This window comes from Amblyraja radiata, chromosome 11 (assembly GCF_010909765.2).
Source record: "Amblyraja radiata isolate CabotCenter1 chromosome 11, sAmbRad1.1.pri, whole genome shotgun sequence".
NCBI classification, from domain to species: Eukaryota; Metazoa; Chordata; class Chondrichthyes; order Rajiformes; family Rajidae; genus Amblyraja; species Amblyraja radiata.
This window is the reverse complement of record NC_045966.1, coordinates 16,660,075-16,682,324: the sequence shown is the minus strand read 5'-3', so window position 1 is coordinate 16,682,324 and position 22,250 is coordinate 16,660,075. Positions and strand designations below refer to the sequence as shown.

Sequence of the window (22,250 nt, the reverse complement as noted above, 5' to 3'; positions counted from 1 at the left end):
ATAAAAACCCAGGTCCAATTCGGGAAAAAAATCCGGGAAATTCCTCTCCGACCCCAATCCAGGCGATCGACACTTGTCCAGGAGATCACTCAGGTCTTACTATACTAACCATACCTAGGTCCATATCCCTGCCCTCTCCCCGTAGCCCCTTATCCCCTTGGCAGCTAAAAAACCATCTATTTTAGTCTTAAATATATTTAAAGTTTCTGCTTCCACTGCTCCCTGGGGCAGTGAATTCCATAAATTAACCACCCTCTGGGTGAAGAAGTTCTTCCTCATCTCAGTTTTAAAAGAGCCCCCCCTTATTCTGCAACTATGTCCCCTAGTTCTAGTTTCCCCGATCATTGGGAACATCCTCGGTGCATCCACCCGATCAAGGCCCCTCACGATCTTATATGTTTCAATGAGATCGCCTCTCATTCTTCTAAACTCCAAAGAGTAGAGTTCCAGCCTATTTAACCTTTCCTCATATGTCAATCCCCTCATTGCAGGAATTAATCTTGTAAACCTTCGCTGCACTGCCTCCAGGGCTAGTACATCCTTTCTTAAGTATGGACCCCAGAACTGTACACAGTATTCCAAATGTGGTCTCACTAATACTGTGTACAGCTGCAGCAAGACCTCCGTGTTTTTATACTCAATCCCCCTAGCAATAAAGGCCAAAACTCCATTGGCCTTCCTGATTGCTTGCTGCACCTGCATACTAACTTTTAGTGATTCATGTACTAATACCCCTAGATCCCTTTGCGTTGCATTACAACGCAGCTCCTCCTCATTTAGAAAATAACTTGCCCTATCATTTTTTTTCCCAAAGTGAATGACTTCACATTTATTAGTATTAAATTTCATCTGCCAAGTTGTTGCCCACTCACCTAGCTTATCTATATCCTTTTGCAGACTCTTCCTATCCTCCTCATCCCCTACTTTTCCTCCCATTTTTGTATCGTCCGCAAATTTTGATATATTACACTTGGTTCCCTCCTCCAAATCATTTATATAAATTGTGAACAACTGGGGTCCCAGCACCGACCCTTGCGGAACCCCGCTAGTTACCGGTTGCCATCCCGAGTATGAACCATTTATCCCCACTCTCTGCTTCCTATTTGTTAGCCAATCCTCTACCCATGCTAATATATTACCCCCAATCCCATAATTTTTTATTTTTAGCAATAGTCTCTTATGTGGCACCTTGTCAAAAGCCTTTTGGAAGTCCAAGTATACCACATCCACCGGTTCCCCTTTATCCACCCGGGTTGTTACTTCCTCAAAGAATTCGAGCAGATTCGTTAAACAGGACTTCCCCTTCACAAAACCATGCTGGTTCTGTCCGATGAAGTCATGTTTATCCAAGTGCCCCGTTAGTGTTTCTTTAATAATTGTCTCTAACATTTTACCCACCACCGATGTTAGACTAACCGGTCTATAGTTACCCGCCTTCTGTTTACTTCCTTTTTTAAATATAGGTGTTACATTGGCCATTTTCCAATCCACTGGGACCGTTCCTGCCTCCAGGGAGTTTTGGAAAATTATCACCAATGCATCCACAATCCCCACCGCTATCTCCCTCAAGACCCTTGGATGTAATCCATCAGGCCCAGGGGATTTATCCTCCTTCAGTCTCATTAATTTCCCTAATACCACCTCCTTGGTGATCTTAATAGTATTTAGCTCCTCCATTCCTACCGCCCCCTGTTTATCCAGCGTTGGAATATTTTTTGTGTCTTCTATGGTGAAGACTGATACAAAATACTCGTTTAATGCCTTTGCCATTTCCATGTTCCCCACCAACAACTCTCCAGTCTCACCCTCCAATGGACCAACGTTCACCTTAGCCACCCTTTTTCTTTTTATATAGCTATAAAAACTCTTACTATTAGTTTTTATGTTGTTCGCTAAATTCCTTTCATAGTCTATTTTCCCCGTCTTAATTAATCTCTTAGTTATTTTTTGCTGACCTTTAAATGCTTCCCAATCCTCTACCCTCCCACTATCTCTGGCTACCTTATATGCCCTTGCCTTCAGCCGAATACTATCCTTTATAGTTTTACTGAGCCATGGCTGACTGTTCTTACCCTTACCCCTTTTTTTCTTCATAGGAATAAATTTTTCTTGAAGGTTATACAGTATACCCTTAAACGTACACCACTGCTCATGTACCGTCTTATTCTTGAGTCTGCTATCCCAGTCAACTTTGATCAGCTCAGTCCTCATACCTTCATAATCCCCCTTATTTAGACTAAGCACCCTAGCCTGAGTTTCAACCTGCTCCCCTTCTATTTGAATATGGAATTCGACCATATTGTGGTCACTTGTTCCCAACGAGTCCCTAACTATGACATTTTTAATTAATCCTGCTTCATTACACAGGACCAGATCCAAGATTGCCTCCCCCCTTGTCGGTTCGGTGACATACTGTTCTAGGAACCCGTCTCTAATACATTCTATAAACTCTTCCTCTAGTCTACCCTGCCCAGTTTGGTTTGCCCAATTAATATGAAAATTGAAGTCCCCCATGATTACAGCAGTTCCCTTTTTACATGCGTCAACTATTTGCAGATTTATGTTCTGACTAACAGCGTCACAGCTATTTGGAGGTCTATAAATTACACCCACTAGTGTTTTTTTCCCCTTATTATTCTCTATCTGTACCCAAGCTGTTTCACTATCCTGATCCTTCAACGCAATATCCTTCCTCTCTATTGCCGTTATTCCCTCCCTTATTAAAAGGGCCACCCCTCCTCCCTTTCTTTCCTGTCTATCTTTCCTAATTGTCGAGTACCCCTCTATATTTAACTCCCAGTCCTGATCTCCTTGCAGCCATGTCTCCGTAATGGCCACGATATCATAACTATATATACTTAATTGCACCGTTAATTCATTTATCTTATTACGAATACTCCGTGCATTTAGATAAAGCACTTTCAGATGATTTTTACTACCCTTCCTTTCCGTTTTTGCCCCTTTTACATCTAGATCTTTATCTTCACAAATTCTGTCTCCTGTCACATTTTGAATTTCCGCTTCCCCACTGATACCCTGCTCTATTTCCTCTACCCCTGCCGTTATTACCCCCCTTGATACCCCCCCCCCGCTACTTAGTTTAAAGACCTCTCTACTGCCCTAGTTATATGATTTGCCAGGACCCCAGTCCCAGCACCGTTCAGGTGAAGTCCGTCCTTACAGAACAGATCCCCCCTGTCCCAGTACTGGTGCCAGTGGCCCAAGAAACCAAACCCATTATTCCCACACCAGTCTTTGAGCCACGCATTTAGCTTTTTAATTTTACGTACCCTCGCCGATTTGGCCCGTGGCTCAGGTAGCAATCCAGAGATCAGTACCCTCGAGGTTCTGCTTTTTAATTTATTCCCTAACTGCTCAAACTCCTTCAGCAGATCCTCCTTCCTCGTCCTTCCTATGTCATTGGTCCCCACATGGACCACGACCACTGGATCCTCCCCCTCCCTCTGCAAATTTCTCTCCAGCATCGCAGAGATATCCTTAACCCTAGCACCGGGTAGGCAACACAGCCTTCGGGACATGTTCTGCTGGCCGCAGAGAACCTTATCTACCCCCCGAATAATACTATCCCCTATCACTACGGCATTTCTTCTAACTCCCCCCTCTTGAATGGCCTCCTGATCCACGGTGCTGCAGCCATGTTGCTCATCCCTCCCACAGCCCCTGATCCCGTCCTTACATTGAGTAAGAGCCTCGGTCATGCTCGTCAGGGACAAGGGCTGTGGCTCCTGCCGCATCTCCTCCTGGTTCCCCCTACCTGCCTCGCTTATGGCCACACCTTCCTTTCCTTGCTCACTGCCTACTGAATTAGTTAAACTGGTCGGTGTGACCATCCCCTGGCACAAAACATCCAGGTAATACTCCCCCTCCCTGATGTACCGCAGCGTATGAAGTTGGGTCTCCAGCTCATCAATGCGGAGCTGGAGTTCCTCTAGCCTCAAACACTTACTGCAGCTGTAGGGATCTTCTACATCAATGGTGTCGACAAATTCCCACATCTCGCAGTATTGGCACATCTCCTGACCGCCCATCTTATATAGGTAATTAACTGGTCCTGTTTAAGAATCCCCTACTGTATTGATACACCCCTTATTTATATAATCCTACCTCCTATAAATGGGAAAGTACTCACCCCAGCCGTAAATTACCTACTGGTTTGGCTGTCTAGTGGTAATTCCGTCCGCTCTTCCTGTCTGGTCCACTGCTCCCTTGCAGTGCGAGGCAAACCTCTTTGCCTCTGTTAGTCTCTGTTAGTCTCTCGAGCCGCGGCTCCGTCCGTCCTCCCTCGGCGACAGCACCTGTGGCACCGCGGTCGTGACGTCCCTTCCGTTCCTGCAGAGCCTTCCTGTCCTGGGCGGAGTCTGCAGCTAACTGTGTGCTCACGTCCGTTAAATCAAACGAACCTTGCTACTGCACACCCCAGGCGGTAGTATTTTTTATATATGTATTTAGAAGTTCGCTAGTCTTAGATTTTAAATTACTCTTCCTTTGTTTTGCTGATTTATCTAGATATGAATCTAAAACACAGTTAAAGTCCCCCCCCTATTATCACATTTTGGTAATTAAACTCTGATATTATGTCTATAATTTTATCAAAAAATTGGGGGTTGTCAAAATTTGGAGCATAAATATTTATCAAAGTTAGTGGGGTTGCATAAATTTCTCCCGAAACTATAATATACCTTCCCTCTTTATCTGATACAGTATTCTTTAATTTAAAAGGAATACCTTTTCTAATAAGAATAGCCGTACCCCTAGATTTAGAAGTAAATGAGGAGTAGTATGTCTGGCCTATCCAATTCGCCTTTAATCTCATTTGTGTTTGCTGTTTCATGTGTGTTTCCTGCAAAAACATTATGTCGCTTTTCAACGATTTTAGTTGGGCAAAAATTTTACCCCTCTTAATTGGTTCGTTGGCACCCCTTATATTCCAACTACAAAATGTAATTCCTCCATTCTTTATTTGTCTATCGTCTTGCATTGTAAATCAAGGTAATATTCCTGAATCATATGGTGCAACCAAATACCTCAGAATTTTAGGAGTTGGGTGGTCATCCTGGGTTATTAGATTTATATTGCATCTCCTTCTTGTAAAGTGCTTTAGAAAAAGAAAGAAAAAATGTGATATACAATTACTTTAAAAAAAAATAAACAGATTAAAATCGTGATTGTGCTTAAAAAAAAAAGGTGCTATTAAGGTATCTAAGGAAAGATACCTTAAAGACGAATAGCCATCAATGATGACAAAAAATGTATAGACTTCCATGATGTTGTTATACATTGAGCTCCTCCCCCTTGGTGAAGCCTCATAAAAAGTTACATACCGTTTCATATTTTGTCTTTTCTTATATGAGTTTATCAAACCAGCGCCAGTGAAAGCCGAGAGAAAAAATAAAAAAATAAAAAAATAATCAGGAAGAGACACAAGGAGTAAAAAAAAACCAAATATAGAACACAACATATACACGATTATATAAGTATATATGTCCTTCCAATTTATCCAATCTTAATCTAATCTAAACTTTCCCATATATATCCACCCAGGATTCTTACATAATATCCCATTCTATAACTACCATACAAGCGTACCAATCATACAAGCAGGTACCAAAGGGTTAACTACCGTACAAGCAGGTGCCAAGGGGTTAAACTTTGAGCTTTTCATCCAAGGTTGAATATAACCAAGTTCTCTGAATAACACATTCCAGCGAGATAAGCTTTATAATTGTCTGGGTAGCTCAGCCATTTTAATCAGTTCAAAACTCTGTAAAAAGTTCAATCTTCTTCCTTGTCGGCAGCTTGCCCCGGTGTTTTCTTAACGATATCCTCTGCATACTTCAAAGCTTTTCCGGGATCTGCAAATGAGCGTTCAACGCCGTTATAAGATACCTTCATTTTTCCGGGAAAGTAAATTCCATATCTTACTCCCGGGACATCCCTCAAAGTGTGTCTTGCCGGTGTAAACAATCTCATTTTCTGGACTACCTCGGGAGAGTAATCGCGAAATATTCGCACATTATCCCCACGGTATGTCAGCTTCTTCCCATGAGTGATCTTTTTCAATATAAATTCCACTGAAGAGATGTCACGGAATTTCACAATTATCTGTCTTGAATAATTTGTTCCTCTTGCAACATACCCAACTCAGTGAGCGACGTCTATTCTTGGTTCTTCCGACAGTTCAAAGACATCTTTGAGTAAATCAGTAACGAAAGTACATGCTTGAGATTCATGTCCCTCTCGTCCTTCCTCTACTCCGAGAATCCTCAGGTTATGTCTTCGAGCTCTTGCTTCCAGGTTCAGACATTTATCAGTCATTCTTCCAAGTTTTTCCTCTTCAGTTTTCTGTGATTGTTTCAAACTCTTTATTTCCGAGACAATCTCTTTTATCTCATTCTCCATCTCTTCCATTATCTCATCCAGCTTTCCGATATCATCCTTCACACCTTTAAATTTCTTGTTGTAATCATTTTCAATTCTGACACACTCTGATTTTAATCTCTTATCAAATTCCTTATACTGCTTTTTCAGTTCTTTTAACTCACTGCAAGTATCATCAATTTTTTGAGAAATTCTCTCCATGCTAGTCTCCATACTCTGCTTGTTACTCTCCATATGAGACTCCACACTTTGCATCTTCTCCAGTGTAATGTTGATTGTAGCAGTCATATCTAAAAGCATTTGCTTTACCTCCTTCTCCTTCTCCTTCTCCTTCTTGTCTCCTTTTGTTGCCATTTCAAGCAGAGACCCTTGGCTGTAAGATTCTTCTTCTTCTGAACCTTCTTCTGTCATTTGCAGAGTATCCAATACTTTCTCGAGCTGAAGACTGATAGTGTTTTTCTCTGGCGCCCTTGAACGATTATCGCTGCTCATTTAAACTCCCGATTTCACCATTAATCTCCCCGATTTTCACGTCACCTTCTGATGATATCACCCTTACACAACACCAGGCGACTCCGGTGAGTTTTTTTGAAATCGGTGCTGACTTTAAAACGGCTTTTTACAATTTTGTACGGGGGAGAAGCTCAATTCCGCGCCTTAATACTCCATGACGCCACTGGAAGTCTATAGATATTGTTTATGACACTTTATAAATATTTTTGTTTTGTTTTTTGTATGCTGTTTCACACTTGCTTTTTATTCTTTTATTCTGTTCGAAATAAATAATAAAAATAAAAATAAATAAAATAAATATGGCCTTGACCGTAGGTCTCCTCAACAATGTATTTGATGCCTTTGTGTGGTCGAAGCTTTCCATCAACTTTTCCATCCTTTACGGGATGGCATCTATAATGAAATAAGTGCTTTTGCTTTTATGTTACTTTCAATGTCAGTCAAAAGAAAGGCAGCTGTATTATTCCCCATAAAGTATTTAATATAATAATAATAATAATAATAATAATAATATATCTTTTATTGTCATTGCACGTCAGTGCAACGAGATTTAGTGTGCAGCTCCACTGATGTACAAGAAAGGTAAAAAAAAAATTAAGCTATTCAAAATTGACAGAAATCCTGTGGGCATATCTGTGTATGAATACCTGGCAGGGGTAGTAGATCGGGATGAGCATTTTACTGACAATTAAGAGGGTGTAACCTCTGGTCCTATCACTTCAGGCTGGCATGATCCGTACAGACAAGGATGAATTCTTTATTGAACCACTGGAGAGAAGCAAAGTGGAGGAAGAAGGAGAAAATGGGAGAGTTCACGTGGTGTATCGGAGCTCAGCTACCAAAAAAACACTTCCTCCGTCAATCAGTGATGTCCATTTAAAAGGTCAGTAAATGTAAGATTAATTTTCTGAAAGACTCATATGATCATGAGATCATAAGTGATAGGAGCAGAATTAGGCCGTTCGGCCCATCAGGTCTACTCCACCATTCAATCATGGCTGATCTATCTCTCCTAACCCCATTCTCCTGCCTTCTCCCCATAACCTCTGACACCCGTACTAATCAAGAATCTGTCTATCTTTGCCTTAAATATATCCACTGACTTGGCCTCTACAGCCTTCTGTGGAAATGAATTCCACAAATTCACCATCCTCTGACTAAATAAATTTCCCCTCATCTCCTTCCAAAAAGAACGTCTGAGGCTATGACCTCAGACTCTCCCACTAGCAGAAACATCCTCTCCACATCCACTCTATCCAAGCCTTTCACTATTCTGTATGTTTCAATGAGGTCCCCCCCTCATTCTTCTAAACTCTAGAGAGTACAGGCCCAGTGCCAACAAACTCTCATCATATGTTAACCTACTCATTCCTGGGATCATTATTGTAAACCTTCTCTGGACCCTCTCCAGAGCCAGCAAATCTTTCCTCAGATTTGGTGCCCAAAATTGCTCACAATATTCCAACTGCACCCTAACCAACACCTTGTAGAACCTCAGCACTATATCCCTATTTTTGTATACAAGCCCTCTCGAAATAAAGCTAGCATTGCGTTTGCTTTCTTTACTACCAATTCAATTTGCAGATTAACGTGTAAGAAGGAACTGCAGATGTTGGTTGAAACCGAAGAAAGACACAAAAAGCTGGAGTAACAGCTGGACTGGCAGCATCTCTGGAGAGAAGGGTCTCGACCCGAAACGTCACCCATTCCTTCTCTCCAGAGATGCTGCCTGTCCCGCTGAGTTACTCCAGCTTTTTGTCTGTATCTTTTGCAGATAAACATTTTGGGAATCTTGTACTAGTACTCCCAAGTCCCTTTGCACCTCTGATTTCTGGATTATCTCCCCATTTAGAAATGAATCGATGCCTTTATTCCTACTACCAAAATGCATGACTCCACACTTTGCTACACTATATTCCATCTGCCACTTCTCTGCCCACTCTCCCAACCTGTCCAAGTCCTTCTGCAGTGTCCCTGCATTCTCTACACTACCTGCCCCTCCACCTATTTTTGTTTTATCTGCAAACTTGGCCACAAAGCCAATCCCCACATCAAAATCATTACTATACCCCAGAACCTAGCCTTGCGGAACTCCGCTAGTCACTGGCAGCCAACCAGAAAAAGCCCCCTTTATTGCCAGTCTTTACCTTTATAGTGATTCGTTCCCTTTGAAAAGATTGGAATGAAACCAGGGTTTAAAATATCTGAGCGGCTGCACCATTTAATATCTGTTAATGGTCAAACTTAACTCTAGTAGTGAAATAAGGTTTTTCGGTGTCATTGATACCTTCAAGTTGAAAGATAAAAATAAGTTGTGCTTTAATGCACATTTTTTCAGCGATTTACAGCAATGAATTAAAAAACAAGTTATTCTTGTAATGTTGGAAAGCCATATTGTGTGTTGGATATTCCCATAAAAAATAATGTCATATTTGACGAATGTAATTGGACCAATGGAATGTTTATTCGCGATGTTAATTGAAGGATAAATATTGACTGACAACATCCCTGTTCTTCATTGAAATGCTTTCTTTAAATCTTTTACCTTAGCAATTCTATTTTAAGCTTTAAAGGGATGATTTTTCTTTACCAAGACTTAGCTGAATTGGTTTTCCAGTGCTGACTTGGGACTCGCTCAGGCAAGTGCTCACTGGTATCATGAAAGCAAACTTCTACATAAATGGTCGACAGAAGGCACAGACTATGTATGTGCAATTGAATTTTATTGACGTGGCGTGTAGGCGTGTATTTGATGCCATTGTGCGTGCTCAGACTTATTTCTACTAATGCATCAGAAGTGTGGAGGGCCCAGAGCAAAGATTACAGATTTTGCACAATTTATATGAAGCATCTGATTTTCAATATTGTTTCATTTTTCATTTCAATGGGACCTTGTGTAGAGCATGAAACGATGACATTACCTAAACCAGTTTGTAGGCATCTAAGTTTCTGATCATTGCATCCATCAAAATGTCGGTGACTGAAACATTTTGCCTGTTGGGTGTTTCTGTAAAAAAAAAAGCACAAGATTAGAATATTCAAGGTAAGTAGCATCAATATGGAGTGGATTTGTTTCAGTGAACATGTACAAGTGCATTTCTAGCTTTCTGGACAGATGTTGCTTTTACAGATCACGCATTAATTCTTTGCCTATATTCTATAAAGCTTAAATTTTATTTTTGAATTAGTCCTTTGTTCAAACACTTTTTTTCATTTAAAGTCAATTGTATCATTCCACCAATTTAAATGAATAACAACATGAAACTGTTGGTAACCTTTTCCTATTTGAGTGATGGTAATGGTCCAAACATTGGTGAGAAGGTTTAGGTAGGTTTGGGTTTATTGTTATCACATATACCAAGGTACAGTTATAAGCTTTGTTTTATGTGCTCTCTATCTGATCAAATCAGATATTACCATACACGAATACAATCAAACCAAACTCAAATACAACAAGTAAAGTGAAGAGAAAGATACAGTGTGCAGAATATAGTTCTCTACATTGAGCGTAACTGTTCCAGAGAAAAAGAACAACGTCTTGGAAAGGTAGGTCACGACTGTACCCTCGCTCATAGATGTTCAGATGCCCAATGACAGAGCAGAAGAAGCTGTTCCTGAGTCTGGTGTTGAGTGCTTTCAAACTTGTTTATCACCTTCCCGACAGGAGTCGGGAGAAGAAATAACCGAGAGAGGAAAAGTCTTTAATTATGTTAGCTGCATGAAGTGTAGAATGGTGGGGAGTAAATGGTGGGGAGTCTTGGTCTGTGTGATGGACTGGGTTTCTTGTGGTGTTGGGCAGAGCTGTTCCAAAATCAAGCTATGATGCTACGCGACAACATGCTTTCATCTGTAGAAATTGGTAAGAGTCGTTGGATACATGCTGAATTTCCTCATTCCTGAGAAAGTTGAGGCATTGGTGTGCCTTCTTGATTGTCGTTTCAGTGTGGTTGGCCCATGAAAGATCATGGGTAAATTTTTGGCAAGGAACTTGAAACTGTCAACCTTTTCCACTTCAGCACCATTGATTGGGGCATGTACTCCACCAGGCTTTCTGAAGTCAATAACTAGCTCCTTCCCCTTGCTGACATTGGGGGAGAGGTTGTTGTCTGGGTATTATATTACTATGCCCTCTATCTCCTTGTACTCCGTTCATCATTGTTTGTGATCTGGCCCACCACAATGGTGTAATCTGCAAACCTGTAGATGGTTTAGAGCAGAGTTTGGCTGTAGATTAGTGAGTACATAGGGGCTATAGTAGTAGACTAAGTCTGCATCAGTGTTGCGGATTGTTGTGGAGGATGTGTTGTTGCCTTTCCTCACTGAGTGTGATCTATGGGTCATAAAGTCAAGGATGAAGTGCAAATGATTACAATTTTTACATTTGATTAAAGAAAATTGCTTATATACTATTTTGCTCTGTAATGTCAGAAACTATGGACCAGCCAAACTGTAGTCAGTGTTATGTTTTGACATGCCAACGAATTGGAACACAATTACATAAAGAGCAATGAAATATATACACTCTTAATAGCTCAACCATTTAATTATCTCCCCCCAGTGCATTAACCCCAAACTCTAGAGTGAATTTATTTATATATTAGGAGCACCCACTCAACAGACCTGAGGAGGCACTTAGAGTCACACAGCACAAAAATAGGCCCTTGGGCCCAACTATTCTGACCAACCCTCCATATACATTTACCATTTACACTCTTTTCTTATCTTATACTGCTCACATTCCCAACAACTGCCATTAGATTTCACCATTCACATAGACATTGAGGGCATTAACTTACCATACTGCACATCTTTTGGGATGGGGCGGGAAATTGGAGCGCCCAGGGGAGACACCCTCCCCCTCCGCCCCAAAGAGAGATCATGCAAAATGTACACAGGCAGCACCAGGGGTCACAATTGAACCCAGGTTGCTGGAGCTTCCCCCAAAACCTGTGAAGTATTTTTGTGTGTTCTCTCAGTGATGGACCTCTGTTGGACATGATGTTGTGAAGCCAGTACAACAGATTTTTAGACACATCTAGGAATCCTCAAAATTAAGGTACAGTATAGAGGGGAATCATGAAAGAACCCAAATACAATTTGTGGCAGTTTGAATCGAGTAATCAGGTACATCAGCAAAGGACAAGGGCTTTGGGATATATGCGCATCGTTGTTTTGGATGTGCTGATGTTTGTGGTTGATAGATGATGTGAGCAGTGGTGGAGAAGGGTTGGGGTGTTGGTATAGGAAGAACAGGATGACTGGAGAGTATTGAAGAATTTGTTCAAAAGACTACAAAGGTTTCAGCAGTCTAGAGGTTGTGGAAGGTTATGAATGAATGACTTTACTAAGGTGAAAGTGCACCCGACATTGCAAGAAAGCAGATATGAAGTTATAAACAGTTTATAATCTAGCAAAAATGGTGTTTGGTGATGGCTATATTAAATGTGGTAAGTGTGGTAAGAAATCAAATTCTATCTTTGTCCCTTTAAAGGATCCTTCCCATTGAGGAGAGAATTGTGATTGAACAGTGAAACCTAGCAGAACTTGATGCCACATACATGATTAAACCTTTTAAACTCCACATGTGTTGAAAGCTCTTAGCTGAGGGGGCTAAATGAGAATCCATATTTTCAAAAGTTCCAATTTCTTAAATCAAGCATTTGTAGAGATATATCCCTTGAAATGATCATGACCATAAAACTAAACATATAGGAAACATAAAATTAAAAAAAAAACAAGAATTACCAGAAGCACAGAGGAATTTAATAAACATTTAAAGATTAACCAGAAAAAAAACCACGTATTATAGATTAAAAGGTCCAGTATTCAGAAAACCAAACATTAGAATAATGCCTACTGAGACTACCTTTTCGATTTCAGATTTTATTGAATTACCTAAATCCCCCACTCCTCAAGGTTGGATTTGAATAGATATGATTTCAGTTCAATACTTCAGCCATCTGTATTACTGGAGCAGAAAAATTTCAGGCATTTAATGCATGCCTGCAGTTCAGTGAGAGTCACATACTTTTAAATATAATTTTAAGAGCCACATGTTTTTCTTGGTCAAGTTTCACTCGATCTTGGGTTGTGTGAACTATCTTTTCCAAGCAATTGTTTAAATTAAGATTGATTTGATAAAGAAAAGTCTGTACACATTTGCATGATAGAAATGTATTTATAATTATGGTTAACAGAAACGGACAAAGTTTAAGGTTCAAAATTCCTCTGCAGTTGAGTGAACTGCAGCCAAAACTCCTAAATATTTGCAGTGATAACAATGTAGTAACTTGAGGCTCTTTTTGGAGACTGAATCTGCCCTGGCACAGCTCTGAAGGGAGATTCAATTGCAAGTTGTTGTGAAGTGAGACTGACCACATGTCTGACAGAATAACATGAATTCACTGAAAATAACGTTCTGTCACCATAGTAACCAGGCAGGTTTTGAATTTCTCAATAACGTGGAGTGAACTGAAACAGAATACTTCTTCTCTGAAGATGCAAGGCTGATCAATAGTTAAATTACCCGACTGACCTCGACCACCTACCCAGATTCTGCAAAGGAAATCTAATTCCCCCTGTAATATTGTGGCCTGTGGGTATGATGATGTCTTATTATGGCCAATGAAAAAATATTTTGATTGAGCAGTTAAAGGAAAATAGTTTATTCTCGCACTACATATAATCCATCCAGCACTAGATCAAATATGGAAGTGTTCACCTTTTGATACTTGCTCCTTGGAAACTTTCATGTCTAGTTCAGGAGTCACAATGGGGAATTGCAGCAATTCGGTTGCATAGGAAGGAACTGCTGATGCTGGTTTAAACCGACGATAGACGCAAATAGCTGGAGTAACTGAGCGGGTCAGACAGCATCTCTGGAGAAAAGGAATAAGTGACGTTTCGGGTCAAGAGCCTTCTTCAGGTTTTTGGGGTGGAGAGGGGTGGAGAGGGGTGATAGCGGTATAAAGGGGAGGGTAGTGTCTTGTGTTCTGTGTCTTGTGTCTACTGTTTGTGGGTAAGTGTGTCTGTTTAGTGTTCAGCCATGAGCGAATGGCGGTGCGGGCTCGACGGACCTGGTGGTCTACTCTCGCACCTACTTTCTATGTTTCTATGTTTCTATGTTTCAGATTCAAGAGTCTATTCCTTTTCTCCAGAGATGCTGTCTGACCCGTTGAATTCTTCCAGCTTTTTGTGTATAATTCATTGGCATACACCTCTTTAGATAATGCAATAAAATCTGTCTCACAAATCCGATAGCATGTTTTAAAGAGGTCACCGAGAAGATTGATGAGGATGAGGGTGGTAGATGTTGGCCACATGAATGTTCGCATGGCCTTTGACAAAGTCCTGCATGGTAGACTAGTCAAGAGGGTTAGAGTGCATAGAATCTAAGATGAGCTCGCTAATTGGATTAAAAATTGGCTTGGAGGATAGAGTGAAAGGATGGTTAGTCATAGATTCATACAGTACAGAAACAGATCATTCATCCCAACTTGTTTGTGTTGACCAAGATACCCCATCTAATCTGGTCCAATTTTCCCACCTGACCCATATCCCACCAACCTTTCCTATCCATGCACCTGAGCAAATGTCTTTCAACTACTTCCTCTGGCAGCTCGTTCAATATACCCACCACGCTCTGTGAAAAACTTGGCCCACATGTTCTTATTCATTCTTTCCCCTCTCACCTTAAACCTATGCACTCTAATTCTTGATTCCCCTACCCTGGGAAAATGATTGTGTGCATTCACCCTAGCTGTTCCCCTCATGCCTTTATACACCTCTATAAGATCACTCCTCAGCCTCATGCACTCCAAGAAATAAAATGCTAGCCTCTAAATGTTCTCCCTATATCTCAGGCCTCAAGTCCTGGCAACATCCTCATAAATCTTGGTCTGCAACCTTTCCTCAGCCTATTTACTCAGTTGATCATGAACCCATTCTTGATTGAACCATCTTCACTGTCTATTTTGGTGCAATCTGCAAACTTTCTAATCATGCTTTATTTGCTTGGGGGTTGGAGTTCAGAGACAAAGAAGGATTATTACAGTTCTATAGAGTATTGGTGAAATCACTATGCACAATTATAGCTCCTTATTTAAGGAAGGATATACTAGTATTGGAAATAGCTCTGAGGAGATTCACTAAATTTAGGTTGAGAGGGTTTTCCTATCACAAGCAGTTTCAACAGATAGAGTTTAGAACAGTGTTTTTTAACCTTTTTGGCCCCACGACCCCATCAGACATTCTTGGTCAGTACCGTGACCCCCGAAACAAAAATTGAAAAAAAAGAAAGCCCGATTTATTTTAAAAAGTCTGCCAATACTCAGTCAATGGGATGATCAGGCGATCAAAATGAGGACGAATGCTCGACAGGCAGCATTGATCACAAGCCCATCGCGTGCCTTCGTTTTCAGAGTTACCATGGTTGAGAATCCAGCCTCACAGCGATAGGTTGAGGGAGACTGGACCAATAGGCTCAGGGCCCTCTTCGAAAGAACAGGACAGTCATTCACTTTCAGCCAATACGTGGCGAGCTCTTGTTCCATGAAGTCATTCTTGAGCTGCGCATCTTCACGAATTCGGTAAAATTCAGCCGCGTCAGAATCGCTGATGGCACCATCTTCGACGGAAAAGGGTCGGACGATCCACTCCTCACGAGAGCGGTCATCCAGTCCAGGGAAGTAACGTTCGATGGCTTCACTAATTGCCAGACGGTGGGTTGAGATCTCCTCGTGGAAGTGGCATTCAGCATCTGGAGAGTCGTCATCTCAGGGAAGATAGTTGTGTCCTGGACTCTTCTCTGGTAAAGTTGAATCTTCCTCCTGAACGCTGCCACTTTGTCACGAGCAGTGTGTAGCATTGTGAGGTTTAAGGAATTCACCTCGGCGAAGAAGAGAGCCAAGTTAGCAAGCTTCATCACGAACAGTTCATCCTGCATCTTTTCATGAAGCTGATTCTCCTTCTCGGTACACCCTCTCTCCAAGAACAGCGCTATTTCCTCTCGAAGTTGAATCACATGATTGAGAACTTTACCACGCCAAAGCCAGCGCACCTCTGTGGGGAATATCAAAACAGTGCAATCGACTCCCATTTCTTCACACATCGCTTTGAATTCTTGAGTTTGTTACGCTCCCTCGGATGCGGTTCACAATCTTCACCACATCTGAAAGCACTTCTCGAAGACCAGGAGGGAGAGTCTTCATCACTAAAGCATGGTGATGTATCATGCAGTGGACGAAGGAGACATGGGGAGTGACATCGTTCACAAAAGCTTTGAAGCCAGATCTGCATCTGACCATGGAAGGCGCCCCATCTGTACACACCCTGACAAGTCGTTCCCAGCCAAGCTCATGTTTGATGAGGAAAGCTTCCAGCATTCTGAACACATCTTCTCCCCAAGTGGTTGTGGCCAATGGCTCTGAGAACAGATACTCCTCCTTCATGGCTTCTCCGTGGTGGGGGGGCGGAGTCAAGAGTGTTTTATTGTCATATGTCCTAGATAGGAAATTCTTTGGCTGTAGGGAAGAAGCTGTTCCTGATCCTGGACATTAGTTTACAGGCTCCTGTACCTTCCTCCCTATGGCAATGGTGAAATGAGTGTGTGGCTAGAATGGTGTGGGTCTTTGATGCTGTTGGCTGCCTTTTTGAGCAGCGGGGGGAAGGAGGCAGGGGGTGTGTGTGATTAACCGGGGGGGGGGGGGGGGGGGCAGAGGTGTGTGGCTCTCGGCAGCTTGAGAGCGCATTGTGATTGGTGCACTGAGAATGGCATTGTGACATCATCATTGGAACCTGCTGGAAAAAGGCTGTCTGTGAGAAGCGGTTTTTGGCTTTTTAAAAAGCTTTAATCGGGAATAACTTGTGAAATATAGGACGCAATGTTAAGTGAACATGAGTATGGCATGGACAGGAGAAATGTGAGTTAGAATATGTAAAAATGTAAGCGCTAGCTTTGAGGAAGATACACGCACACAAGATGAGACTTTTATAGGTAGAGAGATAAAAGATTTGAAGGGAGAATGTTTGATGTTGAGATACTTACATTAGTAGAAGAATCTCAAATTATGGACAAGGTTACAAAATAAGAGGGCTATTTTTTTAAACGCATGGATAAGAATTTCTTCCCTCAGAGTTTGAGGATTTCTTGGAATTCACTACTTCAGATGGTTTTGGAGACAAGACCAAGATAAGTATTTAAAAGTGAGGTAGATACATCTTGAAAGATTAGGGAATTAGAGCTATTCGGAACTGGTGCAAAGGAGGATTTGAGGCCTGGAGCAGATTGTTCAAGATCATCTTGAATGTTGAGACAGGCTTGAAGGGGCAAATCATTCTTCCCCATTTTTCTATGTTTTTCTTACTATCTAAGCAGAAGCACCTCTAGATTCCACTCCAGGTTGCACCTCAACCTGACTTTGAAATATGTGTCACCAACATTTCATCATTGCTGGACCTAAATCCTGAAACAGTCTCCCCATAGGAAGTACAGGAACTAATTTCCATTAAAGAGTACAGGAATATTTCATTTTGAGAATAATTAGGGAATGGGCAATGAACTCTGACTTTGTCAGTGAGCCCATATCCTGAGAAATGAATAATATCCGCTCTCTGCCAGAGGAATTGTCATTGTATAATGATATTTTGTCAAATGCATAAAAGACAACAATGTGAGGGCTAATGTGGAAACTTTCTCTTCCACTCCCATTTGACGCAGGGAGATAAGGAAGGAATCTCGCCTCCCATCCTCACTGGAATGCAGGAAATCAATGAAGCAGGAAAATGTTTGGAGCAACAAGATTTGCTCAATAATCTGGCCACTGCTTGTTTGTCTGTCATCCAGTCTTAGTTGGAATTTCAGGCCTCTGAGTTAGGAGATGAGACAAAAATTAAAGAAGTGCATTATTTTAAATAAGCTGAAGAAATAAGCGGGTGGTGTAAAGTGTACTAATGTGAAAAGCTGCAGAAAATGATCTAGGTTAGAAGAACAATGGAAAGTTAATTGTGGAGATTAACCTTCTGCTTCTTCTTCTTGCGTATGAGACTTCTCCTGGTTAAATAAAGGTTAAATAAAATAAATAAATAAAGTATGGCGTGCGCAGCCTAAAGTTGTAGGATAACTTGTTCTATTTGATCTTATTTGATTGTGCACGCTGGGTTGATTGCATTCGTCGAAACAGGGCGGACCACGTGAAGGTTGCAATAAGAGATTAACCAAGAGAGAGGCAAAAATCGTGTCAGCCATTTCTAAATTGAAAGTGAAGCGAATGAAGAATGTGCAAATTAATCATTTTGGCTCAAGATATTTAACAAGTGAGTAACATCATTGCAAAAATTAAAAACGTTAAATCTGGATCACGATCTATGACTTGGTGATATGCAAAGAGAAAGCTGAACCTCTTCAGTTAAATAAGCAATGAGAATATGGAATGCATCTCTATAAATAAGAATGAAGAAGGGTAAATACACAATAAATACTATTCTTATATTTGGAGCAGTGCAGCTTGGCTGTGAAATACACAGCGTATCGAGGTTTCAAGACTGTGTAGAAAACTGTGTAGAAAGACACTTGTGAAGTCAGGGCATTCTTCACTGGTACATTAATTTAAAGATTACAAAGGCATGTCATTGGGTTAATAAGGTTTGGAAAGTAAACATTAATAAGTAACATGGTAACAAGCTACTGGCATTTTCAAATACTCCCAAAGGGATTATAGGAGAGGTTTGGATGCTTTCTGAATGGAGTAAGTAGCTAGAATGTGGAAATCATTGCTGCAAACCACTGCTGGCACAGAGGGGGATCATTTTCCATTTTGACACCTGGGAGGTAATGTGCTGAGCTTGCCATCAAAAGAATTTCAACCTATTGCAATAATTGAGATGCAAATCAAATGAATTCTGCTATGAATTGGTGATCTGTTTTACCATCTTAGCAGTGATCTACACCCTTATGAAAGCAATTAGTCATTTAATGAATCAGTGCAGAAGCATCTCTTGGCTTTAATACAGTGCTGGAGTAACCCGGCGGATCAAGCAGCATCCCGAAGCATCACCTTTCCATTCCCTTCACAGATGCTGCCTTGATCTGCTGAGTTACTCCAGCACTTTGTGTTTTGCTTAAGAGTCCAGCATCTGCAGTTCTATGTGTCTCCATCTGTTGGCTTAATTCTATCTGTGGCAATATTTACTGTATTTCCATTGGTGCCACCTTACCTAGTTTCCTTCTGCTGCAAGCTTCCCTACTTACCTCAAGCACCCAATTTCCCTCCGGAACATGTGGATCTGTCAGCGTGCAGATGAATAACTCAACAACTGCATTGGTCATTAGTTATTTGCTGAAAGTGCACTTCCATGGTCAAGATGGAGAAGTACCACATTTCCCTATGACATAGATGGAGGCCATTCAGCCCATCAAGTCTATCTTGGCTCAAAGAGCAAATCATTACAATTGTCGTTTTTACAAATTTATCCATTTTCAGGGTGTGGCCTTCTTGGTATAGTCAGTCTTTATTGCTATTCCTTAATTACTCTTGAACCATGCAGAGGCTTGGGCTGTATTGAAGAGACAACCTATCGTTGATGTACCTATCGTTACCTATAGACCATGCCCAATCCCTTCACGCCACCTGAGCCAGTCTCCTCTTTCTGAGCTCACATCCTGGCCCAGCCACTGAATGCTGCACTCTATACCTCTCCTCATTCCCCAGCAACGTCCAATTAGCAAGGTAATATGTTGCTCGTACGCAATCAATTTACAGGTTATTTGGGGACAGGACTAACAATCCCCCACTGTAGCTGTGGAATTAGAATTAGTTTAATAATATGCAATTTTAAAAGTGGTCAATAGTAAAGATCAAAAAACTACCCAAATGCTCTAAATTGAGTTCTGCATACAATTGTACAAGATATTGGTGAGGCCACATTTTGAGTATTGTATTCAGTTTTGATCACCCTGTTATAGAAAAAATATTGTTAAACTGGAAAGGGTGCAGAGAAGATTTACTGTTGCCTGGACTCGAGGGCCTGAACTATATATAGGGAGAGATTGAACAAGCTAGGCTTTATTCCTTGGAGTGCGGGAGGATGAGGGGTGATCTTATAGAGGTGTACAAGTTAATGAGAGGAATAGATAGGGCAAATGTACAGAGCCTTTTAACTGAAGAAGGGGAATCAAGTACCAGAGGACATAGGTTTAAGGTGAGGGGGGGAGGAGGAAAGATTTCAGAAGACAACTTTTTACACAATTGGTGGGTATATGGAATGAGCTGCTGGAGGAGGTAGTTGAGGCAGGTACTATCATGCCTCTATGTTTCAGAGCAGTGACCTTGAAATGAAAGTTAACACTGTTTCTCTCCACAGATGTGTTATCCAATTCCATTGAATATCCCCAGAATTTTCTGCATTCATTTGAACTTTCCAAAATCTGTAGTATTTTGTACTACTTTCAATCAGAAAGATACTAGAATGGTTGATATGGAAATCTCTTCAATTGAGGCATATTTTTTGGTGTGGGCAGGGGGAGGATTACTCTACATCTGACTGTTCTATGTTTGACCTGGAATCTGACAGCACTTAATATGGACATTTGGTATCTGCCACTTTGCTATCATCTGTTATCTGAACAGGCAAAACCAAAATTATGAAGATCATTTAAATAAAGTAATCTGCATTCAGCAATATCTTATTAGTACTTGTAGATGAGCTGATATTTTTTTTTAAGTCCTCGTCTTTCTTGGGCCTCAGCAATATTTCTGCAGGTTCCATTTAAAGACATGAATTAGTGATTCAATAGCTCTGTCCTTTTCCAGATAATTTGAATTGAGAACCAGAGGATATAACTTTCAGGTGAGGAGGAAAGGATTTCATTGGAACCTGAAAGCTAACTTTTTCATACAAATGGTAGCCGGTGAATGAATGAGCTGGTTGAAGCAGTTATTGCTATTACTAGAAATATTTGGACAGGAAAGGGTTTGAGGGATATGGACCACACACAGGGAGGTGGGACTAGTGTAGATGGGACATGTTGGTCGGTGTAGGCAAGTTGAGCCAAAGGGCCTGTTTGCATGCGGTATGATTTTATGACTTACAGCAGACTATTAATTTTTGTTATATTTTAATATGAAATTTACTTGCAGTAACACATTCATAGTGATTGATAACCTTTATTCTAATTTTGACATATTAATACAACGTGTTCCAAATGAAATGAAAAGCATTATGAAATTATTTAGTTGGAATAAAGACTTTTTCTGTGATCGAGTCTTTAAGGTCATTCTCAATTTACTCATTGCTATATAGGTTCTAAGCATGTGCAATGCATTGATGGTCAATTCGGTGCTCCTGTTAGGTTCCTCCTAAGGAAGCAGGTGAGTGGCCATGAAGACATCAGGCTGTACTCATGTGTCCACAGACTTCTTCCAGTGGGGTTTAGCACTGGAGGTTGCTGAAGCCATTTTGACATAGCACCATCTACAGGGCATCTGGCACTGTGGGGAACGGAAAAACTAATGGTACAATGCCACACCTAATGGAAAATGATTAATGAATGTGCAGTTCAAACCGAGAAGTGAACAATAAAACGTTTCATCCATTATTAGAGAAGTGCAAAATATAAAGAGAGGAAAATAGGATTCAGAGAGAAAAATAAAAAAAAGGATAGGTCTGGAAACACAAAAGGTATTAATTATTTTTAAAATGTAAATATGGACTAAAATCTGAAAGAACGAGACTCTTTGCTGTTACCTGTGGGCTTCCACATGGCTCAGTATTTGGGTGCTTGCTTTTTGTAATATATATAAATGGTTGAGACTTATGTGTGGGGAACAATAAAGAGAAGTTTGCAGATGCAACAACAACTGGCCATTTGGTTGATGGTAAGTAGAAAACTAAAGATGGTTTGTTAGTTGGACGGAAAACAAAATGAAATTTAATCCTGAGAAACCGGGATGGCAGGACTGTCATATGTTGATAGAATGGAGCGGCTGGGCTTGTATACTCTGTAATTTAGAAGGATGAGAGGCTATCTTATTGAAACAAATAAGATTATTAAGGGTTTGGACACGCTAGAGGCAGGAAACATGTTCCCGATGTTGGGGCAGTCCAGAACCAGGGGCCACAGTTTTAAGAATAAGGGGTAAGCCATTTAGAACGGAGATGAGGAAATACTTTTTCACACAGAGGGTTGTGAATCTGTGGAATTCTCTGCCTCAGAAGTCAGTGGAGGCCAATTCTCTGGATGCTTTCAAGCGAGAGTTAGATAGAGCTCTTAAAGACAGCAGAGTCAAGGGATATGGGGCGAAGGCAGGATGATCAGCCATGACCACAGTGAATGGCGGTGC

At 41.0% G+C, this 22,250-nt stretch overlaps 1 protein-coding gene across 1 annotated transcript in view; it reads left to right on the top strand.

The window, feature by feature from the left end:
* Positions 1–22,250, top strand: part of LOC116978330 (A disintegrin and metalloproteinase with thrombospondin motifs 2-like) — a 225,808-nt gene that overhangs the window by 53,377 nt on the left and 150,181 nt on the right. Inside the window, exon 3 of the mRNA XM_033029419.1 lies at positions 7,636–7,795. Coding sequence (XP_032885310.1) covers positions 7,636–7,795 — 160 coding nt within the window. The remainder of the gene's footprint in view (positions 1–7,635; positions 7,796–22,250) is intronic.